Genomic DNA, 13,185 nt, shown 5'->3' with positions numbered 1-13,185 from the left:
AGACACAACATTAGGTGCCTCAGCAGATTTTCTCTTGCGAGAAACTGGGGCCTTTAGTTCTTCACCCTTTCTTAGGCTCAGCAATAATTTCCTCAGTCTGATCAGCTTGGCCAGCAGCAGCAGCAGCTTTTCCTTTCTTTAAGGGCTGTCCAAATTTAAGTGCCCTCAGCGAGGCAGCTTTGATTTTGGTTCCTCTGAAAGATTCCTCACCTTCGAGGTCAATCTTGTGGTCGATGAGGATCCTGGTGATGATTGATCATAACCTCATTGTACCCGTGCTGCGTAGGAACCCAGCAACTAAGAAAACCGGCATGTTGATGGGGTGTACGTCAGCATGTGCCATATGAAGCACTGTTCAAAGTTGGTTGCTGATGTAGTGCAGTTGATCTTTGGGTAAATGAAGTAGCTCAGCAGGTAGTGAGCCATCTTCTGATGTTGTCCCATCGAAGATGCTGAGATCTCTCCTGAGTGACCCTCAGGTTTGCAGAAGGTATGGACGTAGTCGGTTTTGTCCTGATCTCCTGACTTCCTCAGCCTTACTCCCTCAGTTTTGAGCTGGAGGAGATTTCCTATGTACAGAGGGTTGATGAAGATGGTTTTCCCTTTTACTTCAGTGCTCAGGTAGTCGGCGGAGTCACTGGCAACCTTGAGGTTGTGGTAAAATTCCCTCACTAGGTCAGGATATGTCTCATCCCTGACCGAGAACAACCCAGTCCATTCGTTCTTGGAAATCCACTCAGCAAATGGCTGTTCGTTCTGTACAAAGTGCTCCGAAACCCATCTGGAGGGTTCTACCTTCCATTCTCGTACATTGTCGAAGACTTTGGAGTAGGTCCTGATCTTAACAGCTTTCCCTTGGCCAGGCCAGTTTTACCCGTGCTTGGTGTAGAATGGTTTCGTGAAGGTTCATCGGAGCTGGACTTTTGGTGGCCGGCACCGGAGACGTTGAAAGACAACTTAGTCATTCTTCGAATATGGAGGAATTAGAGGAGTTTGAGAGAAATGAAGTTCTAAGTGATTTCTTTGCCTTAAGAATTGATTAAGCGTAAAGAGTAAAAGATGGGGAAATACCCATAATTTATAAACGAAATCAACGGTGTGGATCTTAATCGAATCCATATGTCAGTTTTGCCTTGGGATCATGTACCGACAATGATCCTGGCATTTATGACACATTACGGCGAATACGTCATCCTAGGCTATACGCGTGCTTTGCATTTATGCTAACGGATTAATCACTCAGTATTTAGAATGTCAAGCGTTTGATATTCTGAGTGGTCAGTGCAGTATTTAAGGATGATTTTAAGTTCAAGTTCTAAACTAATTTACTCAGTATGCAAGTTTTACTCAGTTATTGTATATTCAGACAGTTCCGATGAGTAACTCAGCAAACAATAAATCATTCAGTATGTAATTCACTCAGCATTCATATTCATTTAGCACAGGAATTTACTGAAGAGGATTAAACATACCAATTGCTTCTCTCAGTATGCTGAACTGCTCACGAGCCAGTGGCTTCGTGAAGATATCCGCAAGCTGTTCGTCCGTTGGGACAAAGGTCAGCTTGATCTCACCCTTGAGTACATGGTCTCTAATGAAGTGATGTCTGATGCTGACATGCTTCATTCTGCTGTGTTGAATTGGGTTCTTGGACAGATCAATTGCACTTTTGTTGTCACATTTGACCTCAATTGTCTTCGTTTGAACACCATAATCTTCAAGTTGTTGCTTGATCCATAGGACTTGAGCAACACAGTGACCAACAGCAATGTACTCAGCTTCAGTGGTGGACAAGGCTACTGACGCCTGCTTTTTGCTGAACCAGGATACAAGACAGCTTCCTAAGAAGTGGCATCCTCCAGAGGTGCTTTTACGTTCCAGCTTATCTCGTCCATAGTCAGCGTCAGTGTATCCGATAAGTGTAAAATCATGAGTATTTGGATACCACAAACCTGCGTTCACTGAGCTTTGCAAATATCTAAGGATTCTTTTTACAGCAATGTAATGAGATTCCTTAGGATTAGATTGATATCTAGCACAGTAGCATACTGAAAACTGAATGTTCGGTCTACTGGCTGTTAAGTAAAGTAGAGAGCCTATCGTACCTCGATATAACTTGCTGTCTACTGACTTACCATTCTCATCAGCGCAGAGGACAGTGTCAGTGCCCATAGGAGTGGATATTGGCTTGCAATTTTCCAAGTCATATTTCTTTAAGATCTCCTTGGCATATTTTGCTTGACTGATGAAGATGCCATTGTTTCCTTGTTTAATTTGAAGACCGAGGAAGAAGTTGAGTTCTCCCATCATAGACATTTCAAACTCAGTCTGCATTTGTTTGCTAAACTCCTTGCACATTGATTCGTTAGTTGCACCAAATATTATATCATCAACATAAATTTGGGCCAGCAGGGTATCTTTACCCTTTTTCTTAATGAATAAGGTTGTATCAGCTTTGCCCCTGACGTAATTTCTAGTCAGCAGGAAACTGGTCAGCCTCTCATACCAAGCACGTGGTGCTTGTTTGAGGCCGTACAGAGCCTTTTTGAGTTTATAAACATGGTTTGGGAACTTAGTTGCAAGTATAGTTCCAAGGGGGGGTTAGGAACTATTTAAACTTTTTTCGCAATTTAGGCAGACTTCTTTTACTAAAGAAAAGGTTTGAACAGCGGCGCTGAGTAAACAGCAAGATACTGGCTTAGTCAACAGGTGACTAGGTCAGTTTCCTAGCTTGAGTCAGGAGATAGAACTTAGAGTCTATTCCTGAGCTCTTATGTTTTAATGCGCACAACTCAACTTGACCTCTTGACTTGGTCAGTTTTGATTGTTTAAGCAAGCAATATAAATAAGGAGTCAAAGGTTTAGAAATACTTCACTCAGCAGATTTATCCCGGTTCGGCTTCTTCTAAGCCTACGTCCTGTCCCCGGAACACGTCCGAGATTTCAAATCCTCTACTGAGCTCTTTAAAGGTAGATCCTCAAACCTTTTACAATATCAGCAATTGAGTATGACAAGAGTACCTTCCTCTATACTTCTACTCAATCCTAATCTCTCCGCTGAGTACTTAAAACCGAGTACTCAGCCTCTCCTTTCTATCTCTAGAAATGATAAGTGTTTTTGTCCTAATACAAAGATGTGCTAAGACACTTTAGACGATTTACAATCACTCTAGACTTTTACACAGATATGAAAATGTAGTGTAAGAATTTTGCTTTGCTTCTTGCTTGCAGAACTTGTAGAGATTTGGTCAGCGTAATGGCTTGATCAAGTTCTGTGTATTGTGAAGCTTGTGATGGCACTATTTATAGAAACGTCTGGTCATTCGGTCATTTTGAATTTCGAAATAACCGTTGGAGGGAAACGGCTATGTGTCGTTGTCATCCTGACTTGCACAAAGCTCTCGGCCAATCACAATCGTGTATCTTCTGTCCTCGGTCAGCACAGCAGATGGTCTCTCCTTTTATGGTAAAGTCAACTGGATAGCATACTGTGTCGTCTGAACTTTGCCAAAAGAGGAAACACTTTGTCTGGAAGTTTTCCTTTGCCAACTGCTGTCTTGTACGCTTTGTCGAGACTACTCAGCAGCTTCATCTTGAAGTTGTTCCCGAAGGTCTTCTAGATCCTTCCGATTGCTGAGTTGCGTTTTGAACAAAACGGCAACGTCTTGATATACGCGGGCCGAGTGTACTGAGTTGTTTGACTTGAGCCTTGGCTTCCGTATTGGGCTTGGGCCTTCCAATCCTTATGACTTATAACATTTATACTCAACATTGAACAAACACATTAGTAGAATAAATCAAAGCATTTAAACTTAGTGTGTTTAGAATATGTATTTTAACAATTTTGTCAAATCAAAATTATGTAGAAAGGTGTTTCAACACATCCTTCATAATCAACTGTCATATTAATTAGTCCACTAATATCGCCATTAGTCCCACGATTAATATCACTAAATATGGGAGTTTGTTCAACCGTTTTGGTCTTTTCCATAGTAACTGACACATGAGTTATGTTTCCTTCATAATTAAACGTCCTATTAATTATTCAACTAATGTCGCCATTAGTCCCACGATTAATGCCACTAAATATGAGAGTTTGTTCAACATTATTCTCAATTGTTTTGGACTTTTCCATAGTCCATTTCATAATCAATTGTCATATTAATTATTCTACTAATGTCGTCATTAGTCTCATTATTAATGCCACTAAATATGAGAGTTTTCTTTTGGATCTTACCACCATGCTCCACCACCACTCCCTGGTTACCACCACTAATGTTTGACTGGACCTCAGTAACCAGTCATTTTTGACCTTGAACTGCTTCCTTCTAGTTGGACAAGCATATGAGTCATAGAGCTTTTCAACTTCTCCATCAGTCGAATCATAAACTTTTAGACATGAAAAATCTGTATGGTCTAAAAAACCACAAACAAAACAAAAAAATTTGATTCTCTCGTAGTGAAATTATGTCCAGAACACATCTCCCCTGTTGGCCGTCTTAGCTTCATTCTCCTCATAAGCGATTTCCGGACATCTATAGAGATACGAACTCTCATATACTCTCTCTAAATATCTTGAAAGTTATTGGGAGCAGAGACGGTAAATTTTCCTACATGATTTGCCATAATCACATCCACCCTTTCAGAGATGAATCCATTGGAAGATTGTAAAATATAAACACATATATCTACGTAAAAAAAGTGGAATCTCAGCTGGTAGTTCATATTGATTCATTCGATGTACAATTAGAATCTTGTTGTTAAACATCTGTAGAACACTATCATAGAAAAAAGGGTAAATAATTTATTAGTCCTATACTTTTTACCTAATACACTGTTTAGTCCCTATATTTTTAAAAACACACTATAAGGTCTCTATCCTTTGTCATTGTTAACCCTTTGGTCCTTTTGTTTATTTTTTTAGACTTTTAACCGTTATATTTGGCATAAACAGATAGACGGAAAATAACAGAGTAACATTGTCATTTTGTATTGTACCATAACTGTCTTGAAAGCTAAGATAAGTTCGCTCAAAAATCTAAAAAAAATAGATAAAAATGACCAAAGGGTTAATATTGAAAAAAGTTAAGGATCTTATAATGTGTTTTTTTCAAAATAGAAGAATTAAACAGTGTATTACGTAAAAAGATGAGGACTAATAAATTATTTATGGTAGAAAAATTGAAATATGTGTAATTTGATTAATATAATAATATGGAACAAATGGATACTAAAAATGAATTAACTAATTTGTTGTCTCATTTTATCAACTTATTTATCAACCTCTTTCAAAAAAAAAAAAAAAAAACTTATTTATCAACCTGTTTTGCTGCCACATGGCAGCAAAAGTTGAGTCCCTCTTTTTTTTAATAGTTAATTGTATGGAATGAGCTTAGTCCCTCTTTTTTTTACTTAAATTTTTTTTTAATGGCCTAATACACAAATAACCCCCTGAACTTGTCCAAATGTTACAACTGTCCCCCTCAACTTTCAATTGTAACAACTTACCCCTCAAACTTGTCCAATTGTAAAACATAACCCCAAATTGAGTTTTTTTTTACCCCGTACTTGAAGCAACCGTAAAAATGTTTTCCCGAATTCGTATCACGCTATGAAATCTTCAATGGAGCTGTTTCTCCACATAAACACATTTTCACCCACATAATATCCCAAAACTTTGAATCAAGAAATCACTAAAAAACGAATAGCAATAACAAAAAAAGAAGAAATTGAAAAATAAGTTGAAGAATTGAGGATTTGCTTACTTAAATACTGATTTTTTTGGGTCTAAATATCTCATTATCACATTCCACGAGCATTTGCAACTTTTGTATTTCACGTGTTTCTTCAATTGCAATTCGTGTTAGTAATTTGAGGTTCTGTTTTATAATTGAACAAGTTTGAGGGGTTATGTTTTACAATTGGACAAGTTTGAGGGGTAAGTTGTTACAATTGAAAGTTGAAGGAAGCAGTTGCAATATTTGGACAAGTTCAGAAGGTTATTTATGTATTACGCATTTTTTAATAGTTAATTGTATGGAATGAGCTTTCCAATCCAAGGGTAACACTGTATATTGTTGAAGAGCCTAATTTTTTTTTTTTAAATTATAATAAATGTTTATGTCACCCATTACAATTTTTTTTTTTAACTATAATAAATGCAACAACAACAATAACATAGTTTTACAATCTCCTTTTATTACATTTAATTGTTTCAAAAGTAATATGATTAAATATAGTTTTCTAAAATATGTAAAATACACATTATTAAATAATTATAAATAATAAAATATGATTTGATAGTAGATCTCGTGTGATTAAGTAGTGGTAGTGTTTAACCATTGAAAAAAGATAGTGCCGATGGAATAGAATTATTCACACAAATAATGTGGTATGTCTATTAAGTGGTTGTAAATATGAACTACTGTAGATGCTCTAATAGTATGGAATTTGAGGAAATTTAATTAAAATTAACAATGAACATTTCAAAATGTTAAGCAATTTATTAAACTAGTTTTTGACCCGTGTGATGCACAGATTCATCTTAATATATAAATATTAACAAAAAAATATAATTTAATAATTACAATTAATGATATAAAGGTGTTATATAAATTAAATATTATTATTTTATTTTTATATTTAATTTAAATAATCTTTTTATAGATAAATATAATAATATAATTAAAATTAATATATTATATATTATATTATATTTTTTATCAATAAAAATAATGAAGTGACACCTCAGCTCCATCGTTAATATTTTATATTATATATTTTTTTATATATATATAGATATGCAAAGAATTAGAGAGATTTTAGAGATTAATTTAAATTATGTAGAACTTTTAGATATAGATATGCAGAGAATTAGAGAGATTTTAGGGATTAATTTAAATTCTGTAGGACTCTTAGATATAGTACGGATAAAATAATCTTTTTATAAATAAATATAATAATATAACTAAAGTTAATATATTATATATTATAGTATATTTTTTATCAGTAAAAAAAGGAGGAAGTGACACCTCAGCTCCATCGTTACTGTTTTATATTATATATAGATTACTAATATAAATTTGGTAAACGACTAATTGAGTATAAAACCTGTTAGAAAGAACTTTAAAAATTTGTTTTAAAAATATAATCCACACTCAATACAAATTATATAAAGTAAAGCATCCATTTGAAAATGAAAATTCATTTAAACTTTATCTTAGTATAAAAAAACAAACAAACAAAAGATGTATAAAGATGTATAGACCAAAGCGAACAATCATAAAAACACAATAATTTCTACATCTTATCGAATTTTCTCATTTAAAACATTCTGTTCTCTATGGATAAGAATCTAAGCTTCAGCAGAAAGTTGTTTAGCCTTTCACTTAAAGAACATTTAACTGAGTATTTAATTTAAAATCACAATTACCAAAAATCACAAATCAAAATGTATATTGCAAAGTGCAACTATGATCAACTTCAATCGCCAAAAATCACAATTCTGAAGAAGATATGTATATTGCAGTTGGGGCACATTGTTCATTGTTATCCTTCAATTTATCTACAATGTTGTATAATCCCATTACTGAAGAAAAAGTCCGTTGTTAACTCCAGTACCCATAATTAGCCATTACAGCACATAAATCTACTCATCATCAACATCTGCATCAAAATCTTTAACCTTCACGTCTGCGTCTTCCCCATACTGAATGCAGTTGTCAATTTGAGCCAATACATATTGTATGCTGCAAAATTAATGCAAACACCAATTAACCAAACAATCATAGATCAAACTAATAGATACTCTCTTCCACTAACATTAACAATCAAGCAACATTTCCACACCAAATCTTCAAGGAGCAACATTAATGGCTTTCTTCCTACTCATTAAGCTTTCAGTAAATAAAAGCCTTACAGCATCATGTAATGACAATCAGTGGAAAACAAACATCTGAACTAACAATTTGTTTGGCTGAAAACTGAACCCAAAGGTGAAAAATTCCCTATAATTTTGTGTATAGTTGTTTTCGACCGTGCATAGGTAAGAACTATTAGACATCCAAATCAGAAGCAAAGGTACATTTGCAATGTGAATTATAAAGATTAGGGATCAGGAAAAAAATGTGATAAAAGTGAGGATTGCAGTTCAAAATATGAGAAACTCATATCATGTGCCATTGACAACTAGCAAAAAGGAAAACATTTACTGATCCCTTGTGCAAATGTGAAAACCAATTTAGTATAATATCATCGAGTCAACTTGCCACATCATCAAATTGGCATGTAACACCATCAAATTCCAATAGCATCTTTCAATTTCCCCCTTTACTAACCACATGATATAAGTTTATCACATTGTAGAAGTCCTAAAAAGAAGAACTGCATTTCTTTTAACCTTTTCTCTAAAAATTCTGAACATAAATATAAAAGAGAAAGTACCTGCTCTCCTTCCTCAAGTCAAGAGGCATGAAACTCACCATGCTATACTCATCAACCTAAAACAAAATGAAAAGATCTTGAACAGTGATAAACATCTATACTTCCTTGTTTTTCAAGGCATTAAATCTCAACACTTAAAATCCATTTGTTGCCAGATAATTAAATACAAAATTAAAAGCAATATCACAAATTGATATCAGGGCAGATAACATTTTCAAGTTTTGGGAGCTCTTAAAAACTTTATTGTTTTATAGTCCAACTCTTGATATGTTTCATCACTTAAAAGATACAAAAGTTTAATTATCTCAATGGCATATAATGATATTTAATTCTAAATATAAAAGACATGCAAAATTTGAAATTACAGTAGTGGCCATGCAAATTCTTATGCAAATAAAAAAGCTAAAGATTAACTTGTACAGGCCCAAAAAATGAAAGATTATGGAAACAAAAGTGCATCCCTAACATTATTTATCTGAGGTAAAAATTAATGTGACTCTCATGCCAACACAAACTTAGTACTTAAATTGACCTCCACAGCTAGATCCACAAACCAGCAGCTCCAGCAACTGTTGTTCACAAGTATGTGTCTTAAGTCTTTTGCTATGCGTCTCTACTGTAATGAAACTGCCTGCCACATAACTGCATGAAGGGGCAGTTATGCAGCAGTTACAAATCCTAATACAGGCTATACGTACTATAGATGTCACATAACTTGGAATGAATTAGAAGGAGAGAAAATTCCAGCCATCTGTTTTCAAGATATCGAAAGGGCTCTCTCCAAATGAGCCCTTGTTCCTAGTCATAATAATATTAATAGGTTCTAAAGGAAGCAGAGCAGTAAACAAATCAAACAATTCTCAGCAAATAACTAATCCCATGCACATAACACAGCCTATGAGTTATAAAAATGATCCTTTCCTTTTTCTTCTTTAACATATTTTGCTAAATAAATTGTATCATGAGAATATTCAAGCTCATGAAACTAACAGGTTATAAAAGATTGGTAAACAGCAGTATAGAATACGAATCAACTTAAGTTGCTTAATTACTCACCAGTTCAATCAAAGCCTTATTCAACTTTACAAATTGAGGGGCCATCTGTTGGTTTAGTTCTGGTAACAAAGCTCGAGAATCTGGATCCAAATACCTGAAAGAATAGAGATAAAAGATATAATAGAATACTCAGGATGGTCAAATAGATACTGACAGGTTGGATTTTAGGAGGCGCACTTTTCAAGATCCTTTTTGTTAGTCACAAGGTCCATTTTTGAGAGGATATTGACATGAGGCAATTCAAGTTGTATCATTGCAGAAAGAGATGCCATACACCCACTTATGAACTTGGACACATCTGTTATGAACTGGAAAAAAAAATAAAACAAAACAAAAAAGAAATGCTAATATTTGTTCTCAAATGAGGCAGTGCATGATCCAGGAAAAGATATAAACAAACCTGTGAATCAAGCAAGTATACAGCACAAACATTGAAATTTTTGCGCTTCAAATGCTCCACAAAGTTCCGAAGCACAGGGACATGGGAGAAAAGTTCTATCTGGCCTACAAAACATATAAGGAGCATAAAATCCTCTAACATATTTTGAAAATAGTATAACATTCTTCGCATCAGAACTTACATCTCAGAGCATGTGTCAATCAACATAAACATGTGTCAGGAATCGGGCAGCTTTAGAATCCTATTTAGATTGATATTCTGTTTTATTTAATAAGTTTGATTGCTAATAGAATTATGAATTAATTTGGTTTTCCATAATAGATAGTTACCATTTAAGATAGATCTTGATTTCCGAAATTATTGGTTATTCTTTATTCCTAATTAGTTGTTGTTTCATGTTCCTAATTAGTTGCTGCCTACGCAGCCCTAGCAACCATTATTTTATTCCTATTTTGTAATTCTGTCTCTTCTATTTAAGGGGAGATCATTAATAAAATAGCCATAAGTTGAAAATCCAATTAAACCTTAAGAGATTGTGGAGTTCTCTCTTAAACGAGCTTCTAACAATTTTCAGATCATGAGGTTCTCCCTTAACAAGCTCATAACCGTTTCAAACAAGATAGGTAAGGGAATGAAGACTTTTAGCATTCTTTCTTAGAAGATTTTAGGGTACCAGGTCCCATAACAAAATGCAGATGAAAAACTAACTTCTGATTTCTACAGATTCATTTTCAAAAATTTCCAAAAAAGAAGGGATCAATTATAACAACCTCTGATCTTCATTGCATGAATTTCATTTTGTATCAACAAGAATTTGAATTAGACTTTTTTTCTTTTTTTGCTTCATTTGTAATGAAAATTATTATGTTTATACCACACACAAGATTATTATGAATGCTAAGCCTAACTTCTGTCATGACTAGCATTCTGCATGCCAGGGAAGATGTCCATGATAGGACAACATTAACAAAGTTAAACACCAATTTCATAGATGTCAGGAAGGAAACTTGTTAGGCATATTTCAAGCCCGCAACTCTGCATATATACACTGAGCATAGAAAGAAAGAAAGCAGGCAACAAACCTGGACAGTCAAATACTAGATAGTCATCATCCATGTAATTATCCAGCTCTTCAGTCAACCAATCATCTAGGTTGTCTTCAAGTTCTCTATTATTCCGATTAAGGTCGTTTACAATGTGTTTAACTTAAAGGACGAATAAACCAAAACAATGCTAATAATCTGAATAATACATCATGTATAAACAGAGGGAAGTAAATAGATTGTGATCCATATTTGTATTGTATTCTTCTCAGACCAAATAAGCGATAGAATTACTTCCACCCATAGTATGGAGAACGACCCCATGTGAAAATACTGCTTAAGAAAAGTATGCTGACAAAAACAAAATTAATAATTCAATTAACCATTGACAAAAAGCAGAAGGATACTCCATGCAATAAAGAAGAGCACCATTGGGACCCAAGCCAAGTTCCTCCATAACATCATCCAATGAAATGAGTTCCCTAATATCTGCAAGGACAAAATGTGAATCACACGGCCAAAGAATTCGAGAACAACAATATCTGTTAGCAAGAAAAAGATACTCCACCCACCCATAGCCACAGGATAGTCAAAACATTCAGCGGCAGGATCTAGGTTCACAATATGTACTGTGCGTCTGGTTGTTTCACAGTGTTGGTATAAACTCGAACAATAAGTGGACTGCATGCGGGAACACATAACCACAGAAAAAAGTGAAGAAGTTTTCTAAAAGCATAATCAACAAACCCAAATGATTAGATGTCTTGTTTAGATAATCACCTTTCCACTTCCTGCAGGGCCAATAACAAGTTGTGCATAACCCATTTTAGCTTCTCTTCAAACTGGTAGATTTTCTAATCAGAATGGACAAAGAGAGCTGAAGACCCGGAAATAGGAGATAAGTGCAACAGTTACATAAGCAGTACACCAAACAATGACGGAAAAAATCAATTGCAGAGCATGAGAGGTAGCCATTAACACCGGTCACGTAAATCCGACATTAGAAGGACCTGATAGAATTTTTTAATTACACATGTACAGAAAGAGAAAAAAGAAAAAATCAGGCAAGGCATACAATACTATTAGAACTTCGTTCTATCAATAATCTGATTTCTGCCATTTTACTTTCAAAATTTCGGAAGATGCCCGTTTTTGAGGTAGAAATTATAAAACCCTAGAGCAAATACCAAGCAAGAAAGCGGCTTGCTCATTCGACATCGTGAATACAAGTGCAACGAAATTATCAGAAGGCAAAAATCAGATTAAGGGGCTTAAACACCGTAAATTTACAGCTAATTAAAAAAACAAAAAACAAACAAACAAGCAACATAGAAAGAAGACGTATAAAACGAAAGTTAAATTGTAACAGAAGATTTGAAACGGAAGTTACCTAACAAAAGCGAAGAGCACGATTGAATTAAAGAAGAAGAGGACAGAGTGGCAATGGAGGAAAAGCTTCGGTGGTGGTACAGCAAGTTTGCTCTAAAAGCAACTTCAAAGAGACGACCTAGTCTACTCCTATAGTTATATTTAGTACAGTAGTAGTGGGTTGGGTTTGACCAAAATGAAATATACTGAAAAATAGTATCACAACCACACATTGTATTATCGCGAAAGTTGAACGGGTTTTCCTTTTTTCTAATTCACGAATTTATGCATATTATTGAACTTTACAGGTTCCGAAAATTTCCCCGACATCGCAAAATTTGAAGCATTACAAGGGAAAAACTGTATGTGTACACTCAAATCATGTTTACAATATTCCAAAATTTTCTTAATTAGGGTTAGGGTTTTAGGTACCTTAGCTGAGATGCACCAGGTAAACAGATGTGTAGAAGGAACGGCGTGTGGTGGTGCTGAACAAGTGGTGGGATTTTGGGGGGACGAACGAACAGCGCAGGGTATCGTCGACGTGTTTGGTGTTGCTGCTCAGTCAAAATAAACAACGGCGCTTTGACTTAAAAATGGGTAAATTACATTCATAGAACTTTGCTCTTTACCTTTTTTTATTATTATTATGACTTCAAAATAGAACTTTGTAGCTTCTACATTTTACACTTCACACTTTACAGTTTACCAACTTAATAATTCCTTTTTAAGGCTTGACAAAAATGATCTCCAATCAGTGGCAAATGGGGAATACAAGATTGATTCACATGCGTAATTATTATTTTGCTAAATCGAATTTGCTCAATTTTTTTCCGTATATATACGTGTTACCATATGAGCGGTTCAGGACCAATT

At 34.7% G+C, this 13,185-nt stretch overlaps 1 protein-coding gene across 7 annotated transcripts; it reads right to left on the bottom strand.

The window, feature by feature from the left end:
• Window positions 1–7,264: 7,264 nt before the first annotated feature.
• Window positions 7,265–12,881, bottom strand: LOC136229626 (uncharacterized). 7 transcript variants are annotated; one of them, XM_066018534.1, is made up of 10 exons: window positions 12,742–12,881; window positions 11,722–11,818; window positions 11,514–11,622; window positions 11,349–11,430; window positions 10,981–11,066; window positions 9,899–10,002; window positions 9,676–9,806; window positions 9,499–9,592; window positions 8,443–8,498; window positions 7,265–7,748 (listed from the first exon to the last, which is right to left on the bottom strand). In XM_066018534.1, exons 2-10 carry the CDS (start codon window positions 11,764–11,766, stop codon window positions 7,649–7,651), a joined length of 807 nt encoding a protein of 268 aa, XP_065874606.1. In that variant the 5' UTR covers window positions 11,767–11,818; window positions 12,742–12,881; the 3' UTR covers window positions 7,265–7,648. The 7 variants fall into 7 exon arrangements, with proteins under 7 accessions (XP_065874606.1, XP_065874608.1, XP_065874609.1 ...); XM_066018536.1 differs by having other exon boundaries at window positions 11,722–11,795; XM_066018537.1 differs by having other exon boundaries at window positions 11,722–11,783.
• Between the last annotated feature and the right edge of the window lie 304 nt (window positions 12,882–13,185).

Source organism: Euphorbia lathyris, chromosome 5, assembly GCF_963576675.1.
Source record: "Euphorbia lathyris chromosome 5, ddEupLath1.1, whole genome shotgun sequence".
In the NCBI taxonomy this organism is placed as follows: Eukaryota; Viridiplantae; Streptophyta; class Magnoliopsida; order Malpighiales; family Euphorbiaceae; genus Euphorbia; species Euphorbia lathyris.
Note: the sequence above shows the minus strand (reverse complement) of the source record. Positions and strands in the feature narration are given on the sequence as shown.

Coding starts and splice junctions, on each gene's coding strand:
- LOC136229626 (XM_066018534.1), bottom strand. CDS start 11,766: ATGGGTTATGCACAACTTGTTATTGGCCCTGCAGGAAGTGGAAAG. Junction 11,067..11,348: donor GCTCTTCTTTATTGCATGGA/GTATCCTTCTGC, acceptor TCGGAATAATAG/AGAACTTGAAGACAACCTAG. Junction 10,003..10,980: donor TCTAGTATTTGACTGTCCAG/GTTTGTTGCCTG, acceptor TATGTTTTGTAG/GCCAGATAGAACTTTTCTCC.